General features: G+C 44.9%; 1 protein-coding gene across 1 annotated transcript in view; it reads left to right on the top strand.

Moving 5' to 3' along the window:
- Positions 1-15,847, top strand: part of plch1 (phospholipase C, eta 1) — a 183,717-nt gene that overhangs the window by 104,474 nt on the left and 63,396 nt on the right. The window contains 4 exon segments of the mRNA XM_065024227.1: positions 5,817-5,963; positions 7,611-7,854; positions 9,091-9,220; positions 10,408-10,578. Coding sequence (XP_064880299.1) covers positions 5,817-5,963; positions 7,611-7,854; positions 9,091-9,220; positions 10,408-10,578 — 692 coding nt within the window.

The following is a 15,847-nucleotide window of genomic DNA, read 5'->3' as shown; positions in this document are numbered from 1 at the left end:
AATGTTTGGTATTCAGCTTTGTCAGTATTCACTGGGGTGAAATAGTCAATTGTCTCATTGTTGGTATTCCTCCCCCGGGTTCCTGTCTGGTAAAGGGGATAGCAGTAACAGTTACTGAGTCATGGGGATAGCAGTAACAGTGACTGAGTCCTGGGGATTGCAGTAACAGTGACTGAGTCCTGGGGATAGCAGTAACAGTTACTGAGTCCTGGGGATAGCAGTAACAGTTACTGAGTCCTGGGGATAGCAGTAACAGTGACTGAGTCCTGGGGTTAGCAGTAACAGTGACTGAGTCCTGGGGATTGCACTAACAGTGACTGAGTCCTGGGGATAGCAGTAACAGTGACTGAGTCCTGGGGTTAGCAGTAACAGTGACTGAGTCCTGGGGTTAGCAGTAACAGTGACTGAGTCCTGGGGATAGCAGTAACAGTGACTGAGTCCTGGGGTTAGCAGTAACAGTGACTGAGTCCTGGGGTTAGCAGTAACAGTGACTGAGTCATTGGGATAGCAGTAACAGTGACTGAGTCATTGGGATAGCAGTAACAGTGACTGAGTCATTGGGATAGCAGTAACAGTGACTGAGTCATTGGGATAGCAGTAACAGTGAATGAGTCCTGGGGATAGCAGTAACAGTGACTGAGTCATTGGGATAGGAGTAACAGTGACTGAGTCCTGTCCTGGGGATAGCAGTAACAGTGACTGAGTCATGGAGATAGGAGTAACAGTGACTGAGTCATGGAGATAGGAGTAACAGTGGAGGAGGGGGGTGGTTAGAGAAGGGGTGTGGTTAGAGGAGAGGTGTGTTTAGACGAGGGGGTGTGGTTAGACGAGGGGTGTGTTGTTAGATGAGGGTTGTGGTTAGATGAGGGGTGTGATTAGAGGAGGGGGTGGTTAGTGGAGGGGGTGGTTAGTTCAGGGGGTGTGGTTAGAGGAGGGGAGGTGGTTAGAGGACTGGGGTGGTTAGAGGACTGGGGTCGTTAGAGGAGGGGGTGTGGTTAGAGGAGGGGGTGTGGTTAGAGGAGGGGTGTGTGGTTAGAGGAGGGGGTGTGGTTAAACGAGGGGGGGGGTAGACGAGGGGGGCCTCGTCTATATAAAGATCTGGTAGATGCCATAGATATGTCTGAAATGAATGGAGAATATAGACTGGGGAGTGTATGTGGAGAATGTTATCTACTCGGGAGTGTATGCAGAGAATGTTATCCACTGTGGAGTGTATGTGGAGAATGTTATCCACTGTGGAGTGTATGTGGAGAATGTTATCTACTGTGGAGTGTATGCAGAGAATGTTATCCACTGGGGAGTGTATGTGGAGAATGTTATCCACTGGGGAGTGTATGTGGAGAATGTTATCCACTGTGGAGTGTATGTGGAGAATGTTATCCACTGGGGAGTGTATGTGGAGAATGTTATCCACTGTGGAGTGTATGTGGAGAATGTTATCTACTGTGGAGTGTTATCCACTGTGGAGTGTATGCAGAGAATGTTATCTACTGTGGAGTGTATGTGGAGAATGTTATCCACTGTGGAGTGTATGTGGAGAATGTTATCCACTGTGGAGTGTATGTGGAGAATGTTATCCACTGGGGAGTGTATGCGGAGAATGTTATCCACTGTGGAGTGTGTGAGTTTGTGTGTTTGTCAGGGTTTCCGTTAGGAATATGCATTGGGTGCTTAACCAGATTAGGGCATCCACCCACGGTGCTCAGAATGACAGAAATCACATTTACATTATGGTTATTCATCTTAACAGAACATGCAACTCCAGGATGCATCTTTCTTATGTGATTCCGATGTGCACTTTGAAGATGTTATACCAACTGACACGTTTGTGTGAGAGTGTGTGTGAGAGAGTGTGTGTGTGTGTGAGTGTGTGTGTGTGAGTGAGAGTGTGTTTGTGAGACTGTGTGTGAGAGTGTGTGTGAGAGTGTTTGTGAAAGCACAAATGCACACACACACAAAACACATACACAAACACACACACACACACACACACACACACACACACACACACACACCAGAACGAGAGCGGTAAAGGTAACCCAGTAATGGGATTATTACATCCCAGAATGATTTAGTGGGTTTGGTTCCTGTTCTTCTGCTGACATCAGTGAAGCTGTAAATGGATCTTTGTCACACTAGATCAGTAGTGTGGACTACAGTGGACTGTCTCTACCACACTAGATCAGTAGTGTGGACTGTCTCTACCACACTAGACCAGTAGTGTGGACTACAGTGGACTGTCTCTACCACACTAGATCAGTAGTGTGGACTGTCTCTACCACACTAGATCAGTAGTGTGGACTGTCTCTACCACACTAGACCAGTAGTGTGGACTGTCTCTACCACACTAGATCAGTAGTGTGGACTGTCTCTACCACACTAGATCAGTAGTGTGGACTGTCTCTACCACACTAGATCAGTAGTGTGGACTGTCTCTACCACACTAGATCAGTAGTGTGGACTGTCTCTACCACACTAGATCAGTAGTGTGGACTGTCTCTACCACACTAGATCAGTAGTGTGGACTGTCTCTACCACACTAGATCAGTAGTGTGGACTACAGTGGGCTGTCTCTACCACACTAGATCAGTAGTGTGGACTACAGTGGACTGTCTCTACCACACTAGATCAGTAGTGTGGACTGTCTCTACCACACTAGACCAGTAGTGTGGACTGTCTCTACCACACTAGACCAGTAGTGTGGACTACAGTGGACTGTCTCTACCACACTAGATCAGTAGTGTGGACTGTCTCTACCACACGAGATCAGTAGTGTGGACTGTCTCTACCACACTAGACCAGTAGTGTGGACTGTCTCTACCACACTAGATCAGTAGTGTGGACTGTCTCTACCACACTAGATCAGTAGTGTGGACTGTCTCTACCACACTAGATCAGTAGTGTGGACTGTCTCTACCACACTAGATCAGTAGTGTGGACTGTCTCTACCACACTAGATCAGTAGTGTGGACTGTCTCTACCACACTAGACCAGTAGTGTGGACTACAGTGGACTGTCTCTACCACACTAGATCAGTAGTGTGGACTGTCTCTCTACACACTAGATCAGTAGTGTGGACTGTCTCTACCACACTAGATCAGTAGTGTGGACTGACTGTCTCTCTACCACACTAGATCAGTAGTGTGGACTACAGTGGACTGTCTCTACCACACTAGATCAGTAGTGTGGACTACAGTGGGCTGTCTCTACCACACTAGACCAGTAGTGTGGACTACAGTGGACTGTCTCTACCACACTAGATCAGTAGTGTGGACTACAGTGGGCTGTCTCTACCACACTAGATCAGTAGTGTGGACTACAGTGGACTGTCTCTACCACACTAGATCAGTAGTGTGGACTACAGTGGACTGTCTCTACCACACTAGATCAGTAGTGTGGACTACAGTGGACTGTCTCTACCACACTAGATCCGTAGTGTGACTACAGATACCACACTAGATCCGTGTGGACTACAGTGGGCTGTCTCTACCACACTAGTCAGTCTCTACCACACTAGATCCGTAGTGTGGACTACAGTGGGCTGTCTCTACCACACTAGATCAGTAGTGTGGACTACAGTGGGCTGTCTCTACCACACTAGATCAGTAGTGGGCTGTCTCTACCACACTAGATCCGTAGTGTGGACTACAGTGGACTGTCTCTACCACACTAGATCAGTAGTGTGGACTACAGTGGGCTGTCTCTGATATACAGAGTGGGTGTGTAATGTGTTTCCTGGTCCCTCTTCTCTAACGGCGAATCAATCACAAAATAAAGGTTCATTTCATATGCATGGTTTGTGTGTGTTTGTGTGTGTGTGTGTTTGTGCGTGAGTTTGTGTTTATGTGTGTTTCTCTCTCTTGAGTGTTTTTTTTGCCATGTGAATAGGAATGGTGTCAGAGCACTGCAGTAGGTCGTAGAGGGGAATTAACCATTCGTAAGAGTTTTTAATGGCTCACTCCTTGTTATACTGTCTCAACCAACTCAAAAGCTTCTCCAATTTAATTACTCCTACTTGACTTGGAGTTGACTCTTTTGGCATCTAGCCATGTCAGATCGCTCCGTTGAGGCTGTGTGTGTGTGTGTTTGTGAGCGTGTGTTCGTTTTTGTGTGTTTGTGTGTGTGTCTCATCCCTGTCAATGTCTGATCATGCTGAGATCATATGTGTGGTTATTACTCAATAATACAGTGATGTTGTGGATTACTGAAAAATACAGTAATGTTGCATCAGATTTATGTGTTGATCCCCAGTCTCTCTCTCTCTCTCTCTCTCTCTCTCTCTCTCTCTCTCTCTCTCTCTCAATTCAATTCAATTCAAGGGGCTTTATTGGCATGGGAAACATATGTTAACATTGCCAAAGCAAGTGAGGTAGATAATATACAAAGTTAAATAAACAATATAAATTAACAGTAAACATTACACATACAGAAGTTTCAAAACAATAAAGACATTACAAATGTCATATTATATATATATGGTGTTGTAACAATGTACAAATGGTTAAAGTACACAAGGGAAAATAAATAAGCATAAATCTGGGTTTTATTTACAATGGTGTTTGTTCTTCACTTGTTGACCTTTTCTTGTGGCAACAGGTCACAAATCTTGCTGCTGTGATGGCACACTGTGGTATTTCACCCAGTAGATATGGGAGTTTATCAAAATTGGGTTTGTTTTCAAATTCTTTGTGGATCTGTGTAATCTGAGGGAAATATGTCTCTCTAATATGGTCATACATTGGGCAGGAGGTTAGAAAGTGCAGCTCAGTTTCCACCTCATATTGTGGGCAGTGTGCACATAGCCTGTCTTCTCTTGAGAGCCATGTCTGCCTACGGCATTCTTTCTCAATAGCAAGGCTATGTTCACTGAGTCTGTACATAGTCAAAGCTCTCTCTCTCCCTCTCCTCTCTCTCTCTCTCTCTCTCTCTCTCTCTCTCTCTCTCTCTCTTTCTCTCTCTGAACTGGTTGTGAGGAGCTAGGTGAACTAGACCTGGTTGTGAGGAACTACGTCAACTAGACCTGGTTGTGAGGAACTAGGTGAACTAGCTCTGGCTGTGAGGAACTAGGTGAGGAACTAGGTGAACTAGACCTGGTTGTGAGGAACTAGGTGAACTAGACCTGGTTGTGAGGAACTAGGTGAACTAGACCGGGTTGTGAGGAACTAGGTGAGGAACTAGGTGAACTAGACCTGGTTGTGAGGAACTAGGTGAGGAACTAGGTGAACTAGACCTGGTTGTGAGGAACTAGGTGAACTAGACCTGGTTGTGAGGAACTAGGTGAACTAGACCTGGTTGTGAGGAACTAGTTGAGGAACTAGGTGAACTAGCTCTGGTTGTGAGGAACTAGGTGAACTAGACCTGGTTGTGAGGAACTAGGTGAACTAGACCTGGCTGTGAGGAACTAGGTGAGGAACTAGGTCAACTAGACCTGGTTGTGAGGAGCTAGGTGAACTAGACCTGGTTGTGAGGAACTAGGTGAGGAACTAGGTGAACTAGATCTGGTTGTGAGGATTAGGTGAGGAACTAGGTGAACTAGACCTGGCTGTGAGGAACTAGGTGAACTAGACCTGGTTGTGAGGAACTAGGTGAGGAACTAGGTGAACTAGACCTGGTTGTGAGGAACTAGGTGAACTAGCCCTTTGTTTTGTCAGCCTCATTCTGTTTCCCATCCTGATTCTGGCCCAGATCATCCCAGATCATCCCAGTTCAGCCCAGATCAGCCCAGATCAGAATCTTCTAGCAGTATTAATGACTCTTCAGTGTTTTTTTTGTCATGCGCTATTGACGTCTGTGTTTGCGTCTCTGTCTCTCTGCAGTGGAGCGATGTATGAGTGCCATGCAGTCGGGGACACAGATGGTGAAGTTGAAGGCTGGTTCCAAGGGGCTGGTGAGACTGTTCTACCTGGACGAACATCGCTCATGCATCCGATGGAGACCCTCACGCAAGAGCGAGAAGGCCAAGAGTGAGTACACACACTTTACTGATTCCTACACGCCATCTCTCACCCGTAACTGCTATCTCTTCCCATAACAGAGACACAACAATTAGGCAACATCAGAGCAATATAGACAATTCAAATCGAATCAAATTGTATTGGTCACATACACATGGTTAGCAGATGTTAGTGTGAGTGTAGCGAAATGCATGTGCTTCTAGTTCCGACAGTGCAGTAATATCTAACAAGTAATCCAACAAATTCACAACGACTACCTTATACACACAATGTAAGGGGATGGAATAAGAATATGTACATATATATATATATATATGGATGAGCGATGGCCGTGTGGCATAGGCAAGATGCAATAGATGGTATGAAATACAGTATATACATATGAGAGAGTTGGATATGTAAACATTATTAAAGTGGCATTATTTAAAGTGACTAGAGATTGTTAAATCCATTTATTAAAGTGGCCAGTGATTTGAGTCTGTATGTTGGCATCAGCCTCTCCATGTTAGTGATGGTTATTTTACAGTCTGATGGCCTTGAGATAAAATCTGTTTTTCAGTCTCAAACGGTCACAGCTTTGATGCACCTGTACTGACCTCACCTTCTGGATGATAGCGGAGTGAACAGGTCGTGGCTCGTGTAGTTGTTGTCCTTGATGATCCTTTTGACCTTCCTGTGACATTGGGTGCTGTAGGTGTCATGGAGGGCAGGTAGTTTGCCCTCGGTGATGCGTTGTGCAGACCGCACTACCCTCTGGAGAGCCTTACGGTTATGGCCGGAGCAGTTTCCGTACCAGGCGGTGATACAGCCCGACAGGATGCTCTCAATTGTGCATCTGTAGAAGTTTGTGAGGGTTTTAGGTGACATGACAAATTTCTTCAGCCTCCTCTTCACCAAGTTGTCTGTGTGGGTGGACCATTTCAGTTTTTCTGTGATGTGTACGCCGAGGAACTTAAACTTTCCACCTACTGCACTACTGCCCCTTCGATGTGGAAAGGGGGGTGCTCCCTCTGCTGTATCCTGAAGTTCACAATCATCTCCTTTGTTTTGTTGACATTGAATGAGTGGTTATTTTCCTGACACCAGACTCCGAGGGCCCTCACCTCCTCCCTGTAGGATGTTTCGTTGTTGTTGGTAATCAAGCCCACCACTGTTGTGTCATCTCCCCCTCCCTCCCTCCCTCCCTCCCTCCCTCCCTCCCTCCCCCTCCCTCCCTCCCCTTCCTTCCCTCCCTCCCTCCCTCCCTGTGTGTCCTGACATTGTCTAGAGGGTGTGTCCTGGCTGAGTATCAGAGTCAAACAGAAGCCATGTTGTTGACTACAGTAGTGCTGCTGTGACTTCAGGGTATGCCAGTCAGTTAATTGGCCTGCAGTGTCTGTCTGGTTACGTGTTTATCTCTAACTTCTCCTCATTGATGTCTTCATTCATTATTTAAGAAGTGAGGAAACTATCATCGCCCTAGCAGTTATCAAAAGCTTTACTTGTTGGTCTCCTAACAGACTTTTGTTCGTTTTCATCCATTTTGATCACAAAGGAAAGCTACTTAATGTATTCCCAAGATATCTCAGTGCTATGAAATATTCAGATTCTTGCTCTGTCTCCTAACTCTAAATGGTTCTCTCTCTCTCTTCTTGTCCCGCCCTCTTTCTCTTACAGTCACTATTGATTCGCTGTACAAGGTGACGGAGGGCCGTCAGTCAGACATCTTCCACCGCCATGCGGAGAACAGTTTCGACCCGGCCTGCTGTTTCACCGTTTATCATGGCAACCACATGGAGTCCCTGGACCTGGTGACCTCTAACACTGAGGAGGCTCGGACCTGGGTGACAGGACTACAATACCTGATGGCTGGCATCAGTGACGAGGACTCACTGGCCAAACGACAACGGACACATGACCAATATCCTTTTAAGACTAACACGCTCATGCACACACACACACACACACACACACATATCCTTATTACACCGCATACCCTGCTGTCCCTACCTTACGCCTAACCAGTATTGTTCAATCTGTTGAGTGGCTGACACACTTTTATGCTCTTCTTTGACATCTTCTTTGACATCTTCTTTGTTCCTCTTCTTTGACATCTTCCTTGTTCCTATTCTTTGACATCTTTGGGGTGGCAGGGTAGCCTAGCGGTTAGAGCGTTGGACTAGTAACCGGAAGGTTGCAAGTTCAAATCCCCGAGCTGAAAAGGTACAAATCTGTCGTTCTGTCGTTCTGCCCCTGAACAGGCAGTTAACCCTAGGCCGTCATTGAAAATAAGAATTTGTTCTTAACTGACTTGCCTAGTTAAATAAAGGTAAAATCCTCTTCCTTGTTCCTATTCTTTGACATGTTCTTCAATATATTCTTTGTTCCTCTGCTTTGACATCTTCTTTGTTCCTCTTCTTTGACATCTTCTTTGACATCTTCTTTGTTCCTCTGCTTTGACATCTTCTTTGTTCCTCTTCTTTGACATCTTCTTTGACATCTTCTTTGTTCCTCTGCTTTGACATCTTCTTTGTTCCTCTTCTTTGACACCTCTTTATTCCTCTTCTTTGACATCTTCTTTGACATCTTCTTTGTTCCTCTTCCTTGACATATTTTTTGACATCTTCTTTGTTCCTCTTATTTGACATCTTCTTTGTTCCTCTTCTTTGACATCTTCTTTGTTCCTCTTCTTTAACATCTTCTTTGTTTCTCTGCTTTGTTCCTCTTATTTGTTCCTCTTCTTTAACATCTTCTTTGTTTCTCTGCTTTGTTCCTCTTCTTTGACATCTTCTTTGACATCTTCTTTGTTTCTCTGTTTTGTTTCCGTTCTTTCCAAAAAGAAAGTGCTCTCCCTCTTTTCATTTCCTCCTCTGTCTGCTGAATGCAGTGTGTGTGTGTGTGTGTGTTTGTTTATATTTCTGCTGAATGCAGTGTGTGTGTGTGTGTGTGTGTGTTTATATTTCTGCTGAATGCAGTGTGTGTGTGTGTGTGTGTGTGTGTGCCTTGGAGCGTTGTTCTGGTCTGACTGGATTTGACGACTGACAAAATATGGTGCTGTGTTTTTGAAAAGCCTCCCACCCTTCCTACACACACACACACACACACACACACCACATCATCATCATCATCATCGTGGCTGTGTCCTTAACTCGTGTAGGTGGATGAAGCAGACGTTTGAGGAGGCTGATAAGAACGGGGATGGTCTGTTGAACATGGAGGAGATCTACCAGCTACTGCACAAGATGAACGTCAACCTGCCCCGCAGGAAGGTCAAACACATGTTCCAGGTCAGTCACGGGTCAGAGGTGAAATACATGTCATCTGTCACTACACTATCTGACTAGAGACGAGAGGAGGGATGCGTTCTAACTAAACCTCACCTGACAATTGATGAGCAGTTAGGAGGTGTTTATTTACATCCAGGATGGGGCTACGGCAAGGTTTAGTGGTTAGACTTAGAGAACATCAGTCTTCTGTCTTCTCGAGCCAGAGAGTGACAACTGTGACAGTAGTACTTAGTACCTGGAAGCAAATCCCACCTTCAAACCAAGATCCAAAGCTTTAGCTAATGTTTTCTCTCACGGGTTTATAATGGGCCCATAGGGCTCTGGTCAAAACTAGTGCACTATGTAGGGAATAGGTTGCCATTTAGGATGTAGCCCTATGCGATTTAAATGACAGAAGTGCCTGCGAGTGCTGAGCATGAGGGTCAGATAAGACAGTTGGTTTATAGTCCACTATTTTATTTAGACTATTTTTAGGGCACCGCCAGGAGTGAATTGTTGTATAAACCGAACAAGGACAATGTCAGAACGCCTTTTCTGTCCTCACATGACAATGTCCTTGGAGTTGTTTGGTTCATGTCAGAACGCCTTTTCTGTCCTCACATGACAATGTCGTTGGAGTTGTTTGGTTCATGTTAGGGCACCATGGCTGTGTGTTTAAATACCAGATGTTTACTAGAGTGGTTTGGTTCATGTTAGGACACCATGGCTGTGTGTTTAAATACCAGATGTTTACTAGAGTGGTTTGGTTCATGTTAGGACACCATGGCTGTGTGTTTAAATACCAGATGTTTATTAGAGTGGTTTGGTCCATGTTAGGGCACCATGGCTATGTGTTTATATACCAGATGTTTACTAGAGTGGTTTGGTCCATGTTAGGGCACCATGGCTGTGTGTTTAAATACCAGATGTTTATTAGAGTGGTTTGGTCCCTGTTAGGACACCATGGCTGTGTGTTTAAATACCAGATGTTTATTAGAGTGGTTTGGTCCATGTTAGGGCACCATGGCTATGTGTTTAAATACCAGATGTTTATTAGAGTGGTTTGATCCATGTTAGGGCACCATGGCTGTGTGTTTAAATACCAGATGGTTACAGACAAAAGAGGTGTAAAGGCACAGTTTGGAACAGAGGGTCCCCTGACCAATATAGACTCTCTCTAATGGTGACATAACTTCCCTTTCCCACAGGAAGCGGACTCGGATGACCAACAGGGCACGTTGACATTTGAGGAGTTCAGTGTGTTTTATAAGATGATGTCTCTGCGGCGGGACCTGTATCTGCTGCTCATGGGATACAGCGACAGGAAGGACCACCTGACTGCCGTCGAGCTGGCCAACTTCCTGCTCAACGAACAGAAGGTCAGGGTTCACAGAACTAGATGATGTAGCTTTAGTGATCTGTAGTAGAGTCAGTGTTGAAGGTAAGTACTGTCTAGTACTGCATCCCGGCAAAATAAATAGTAGAGGTACTCCGTACCGGTAAAACATGAGCCAATCACAATAATTACAACAAAATGTCAAGACAACCGTAGGCTATTACATCACTTTAGATTATGATGTCATAGGCATGACACACGAGCGAATGGACTTTAACAGGTGGTGTAGTCTGCGCTCCAAAATGCGATGTGGTTCGACGAGAACATGGACATTTATCCGAGGCAGAGATGAGCGGCCGACACTGAGAGGCGTGCGTGACAGCGGTGGACGCATAAATTCTGGTCTAATGACATTCGTCAAATGGCATGACACTTTGTGATGTTTTTAACAGATGTCTCGTTCTATTCACCAGTGTTTGGAGGCTGGAGATGTGTTGACACTTTGTGATGTTTTTAACAGATGTCTCGTTCCATTCACCAGTGTTTGGAGGCTGGAGATGTGTTGTTAGTGGATGAACGTGAGCAGGTATCGCCTAGTAAAGGAGTCCTTTTTGAAGTGGCTGTTTGACAATCAGATGAAAACATTTGACTGGTTGTGTTTATGCCACAACGAAAGGTAATACAGTGTAAACATTAAATTACAAATCTTTATGAGGTCCACAGAGATCCTTTTGAATCACAGTGATTTACAATCGCTAGGACCCATTTCTCAATACTCTTTACACAGTTCTCCTAACAAACTTTCTGCTTGGCACAACAGTTCATTTCACATCCAAAATGCACTAAAACGACCAAAACACTTCATACATGTCTCAAATGAACTCATTCTTCCAGAACACTAGCAAAGGTTGTCACCCAACAAGCACACTTTGTCACTCATAAAACAATGACCTAAACAACACTAACAACAGGTTACACAATGTTTTCTTTTTAAAAATGTCTTTACCAAACAAGAATGACACCTCTCTACTGTTTAGAATTCACTGCAGTTTATGTTACAGGAATGAATCAGACATGATGCAATATGCTTCAATAGGTTTTATGTAATTTTTTGGCATTGAGTGATTCCAAAATACAATAATTTGTATATACACCATCTACCGATACAGATACAGTAGCAATGCCAGTCAACCCTGTCTTCTGCATTTGGCCACAGGTTCTCATCCACGTCACATCTTATGTCATCTTGGGCAATACACCTAGGAAAGAATCTTATGGCATGTCTGGTCCATCCCTGGCAATCTTCTGCAGATATGTCCAGGCATCCAGCATTTATTGCGACCAGGAGGGACATTTGATCATGTGGATGGTGGTCATAAACCTTCCACCTCCATGAGGAAGATAATTCCTCTATGGAAATGAGGAATAGAGAGTAAGGTGGGAGGAGAATAATTCCTCTATGGGAATGAGGAATAGAGAGTAAGGTGGGAGGAGAATAATTCCTCTATGGGAATGAGGAATAGAGAGTAAGGTGGGAGGAAGATAATTCCTCCATGGAAATGAGGAATAGAGAGTAAGGTGGGAGTAAGGTGAGGAATAGGGAGGAGAATAATTCCTCTATGGGAATGAGGAATGAGGAATAGGGAATGAGTAAGGTGGGAGGAACATAATTCCTCCATGGGAATGAGGAATAGAGAGTAAGGTGGGAGGAAGATAATTCCTCTATGGGAATGAGGAATAGAGAGTAAGGTGGGAGGAACATAATTCCTCTATGGGAATGAGGAATAGAGAGTAAGGTGGGAGGAGAATAATTCCTCTATGGGAATGAGGAATAGAGAGTAAGGTGGGAGGAAGATAATTCCACTATGGGAATGAGGAATAGAGAGTAAGGTGGGAGGAAGATAATTCCTCTATGGGAATGAGGAATGGAGAGTAAGGTGGGAGGAACATAATTCCTCTATGGGAATGAGGAATAGAGAGTAAGGTGGGAGGAGAATAATTCCTCTATGGGAATGAGGAATAGAGAGTAAGGTGGGAGGAGAATAATTCCTCTATGGGAATGAGGAATAGAGAGTAAGGTGGGAGGAAGATAATTCCTCTATGGGAATGAGGAATAGAGAGTAAGGTGGGAGGAACATAATTCCTCTATGGGAATGAGGAATAGAGAGTAAGGTGGGAGGAACATAATTCCTCTATGGGAATGAGGAATAGAGAGTAAGGTGGGAGGAAGATAATTCCTCTATGGGAATGAGGAGTAGAGAGTAAGGTGGGAGGAACATAATTCCTCTATGGGAATGAGGAATGGAGAGTAAGGTGGGAGAAAGATAATTCCTCTATGGGAATGAGGAATAGAGAGTAAGGTGGGAGGAGAATAATTCCTCTATGGGAATGAGGAATAGAGAGTAAGGTGGGAGGAGAATAATTCCTCTATGGGAATGAGGAATAGAGAGTAAGGTGGGAGGAAGATAATTCCTCTATGGGAATGAGGAATAGAGAGTAAGGTGGGAGGAAGATAATTCCACTATGGGAATGAGGAATAGAGAGTAAGGTGGGAGGAAGATAATTCCTCTATGGGAATGAGGAATAGAGAGTAAGGTGGGAGGAGAATAATTCCTCTATGGGAATGAGGAATAGAGAGTAAGGTGGGAGGAAGATAATTCCTCTATGGGAATGAGGAATAGAGAGTAAGGTGGGAGGAACATAATTCCTCTATGGGAATGAGGAATAGAGAGTAAGGTGGGAGGAAGATAATTCCTCTATGGGAATGAGGAATGGAGAGTAAGGTGGGAGGAACATAATTCCTCTATGGGAATGAGGAATAGAGAGTAAGGTGGGAGGAGAATAATTCCTCTATGGGAATGAGGAATAGAGAGTAAGGTGGGAGGAGAATAATTCCTCTATGGGAATGAGGAATAGAGAGTAAGGTGGGAGGAAGATAATTCCTCTATGGGAATGAGGAATAGAGAGTAAGGTGGGAGGAACATAATTCCTCTATGGGAATGAGGAATAGAGAGTAAGGTGGGAGGAAGATAATTCCTCTATGGGAATGAGGAATAGAGAGTAAGGTGGGAGGAAGATAATTCCTCTATGGGAATGAGGAATAGAGGGTAAGGTGGGAGGAACATAATTCCTCTATGGGAATGAGGAATAGAGGGGTGGGAAACATAATGGGAGGAATGGAACATAATTCCTCTATGGGAATGAGGAATAGAGAGTAAGGTGGGAGGAAGATAATTCCTCTATGGGAATGAGGAGTAGAGAGTAAGGTGGGAGGAACATAATTCCTCTATGGGAATGAGGAATGGAGAGTAAGGTGGGAGAAAGATAATTCCTCTATGGGAATGAGGAATAGAGAGTAAGGTGGGAGGAGAATAATTCCTCTATGGGAATGAGGAATAGAGAGTAAGGTGGGAGGAAGATAATTCCTCTATGGGAATGAGGAATAGAGAGTAAGGTGGGAGGAAGATAATTCCTCTATGGGAATGAGGAATAGAGAGTAAGGTGGGAGGAGAATAATTCCTCCATGGGAATGAGGAATAGAGAGTAAGGTGGGAGGAAGATAATTCCTCTATGGGAATGAGGAATAGAGAGTAAGGAAGGAGGAGAATAATTCCTCCATGGGAATGAGGAATAGAGAGTAAGGTGGGAGGAAGATAATTCCTCTATGGGAATGAGGAATAGAGAGTAAGGTGGGAGGAGAATAATTCCTCCATGGGAATGAGGAATAGAGAGTAAGGTGGGAGGAAGATAATTCCTCTATGGGAATGAGGAATAGAGAGTAAGGAAGGAGGAAAAGTGACCCCATCCTGGGATGGGCTGCAAACCACTGACTGCAGGAGTGGTGAAATGCCACATTGTCCCATACAATTACAAACGTTGTCCGATTTCGCCCCACTGCAACCCTTTCCTCACCTGGCCCAACCCTTCCATAGAGGTCACCCAGGAATGTAATGAGACGCTCGGTGTTGTACGGCCCAACCCTTCCATAGAGGTCACCCAGGAATGTAATGAGACGCTCGGGGTTGTACGGCCCAACCCTTCCATAGAGGTCACCCAGGAATGTAATGAGATGCTCAGTGTTGTACGGCCCAATTAGCGGTTTGTGTAGCGGAAATCCATCAGAGGATATTGCTGCACACATTGTGATGTTGTCCCCTCTGGCCCGGGACATCCACCCCTCTGGCCCGGGACATCCACCCCTCTGGTCCGGGACATCCACCCCTCTGGCCCGGGACATCCACCCTCTGGGACATCCACCCCTCTGGTCCGGGACATCCACCCCTCTGGCCCGGGACATCCACCCCTCTGGCCCGGGACATCCACCCCTCTGGCCCGGGACATCCACCCCTCTGGCCCGGGACATCCACCCCTCTGGCCCGGGACATCCACCCCTCTGGTCCGGCAGAATGCACATTTTACCTGTTGTTTTGCCTGAAATTTCTTACAATAGATGCCGCTGTTGAGCGTTGCAGATTTGTCTGCCCTCTCAGACCAGCCTCTCGTTGACAGACCATGATTTATTACAGGATCAATTATAGCAGCCATAATCTCATCTAAGACTGCAGCTCTTGATCTTCCTCTCAGTCTTCTCCCACCATGCATACGTACTCCTCTTCCTCTCCCTCTTCCTCTCCCTCTCCCAGTCACTCTTTCTCTGTCAGCCACTTCTCTATCTCTGGCTGGGTCCATGTTTAGATTACAGGACAGCCTTATTCCTAAAATGTCCCCTTTTGTATAGATGGTAATGTAATTGAAAGACTAACACCTGGGTAGGTGTTCAGCTACAATGGGAATCAGCTGTGGTTGGTCTAATTGTTTTGATAGTATTTCATTTTTTAGATGTGGAATATATTTCAATACGGTATTACTGTAGAAATGTAGCATATTGCTGTCTTATTCAATGTTGTGTTATGTTAGGTTTTGAACTTAAGTTTAACAGTTTTGAAAATAGTATATGATCATGTGCAAATTGGCCTGTAGGTACATAAAGTTCTGGTGGTGGTTGTGTCTGAAATTCGAAAGATGTAGTCATTGAATGCATTTTGTGCCAAAGCAATGAAAAATGATCCACAGTTTAGCCCACATAGACTGCTGTTGTGCTCACTGTGTGAAGAGTTTTGAAAAAAGTGACCTAAGTATTGAGAAATGGGTTCTAGCGATTGTAAAACGCTGTCATAAGGCTTATATACTGTATGCAATTCTATGATTACACACAAGCGCATGCAGAACCAATCTACTTTCACTCCTAATATGGGTTGTCTCTGGCACAACATCCTCTCTACAGTGCGGTAGGAAAGTAATCAGACCCCTTA

This window comes from Oncorhynchus nerka, linkage group LG11, assembly GCF_034236695.1.
Source record: "Oncorhynchus nerka isolate Pitt River linkage group LG11, Oner_Uvic_2.0, whole genome shotgun sequence".
Lineage (NCBI taxonomy): Eukaryota > Metazoa > Chordata > Actinopteri > Salmoniformes > Salmonidae > Oncorhynchus > Oncorhynchus nerka.
The sequence above is the reverse complement of the archived record's forward strand: the minus strand, read 5'-3'. Positions and strand labels throughout refer to the sequence as shown.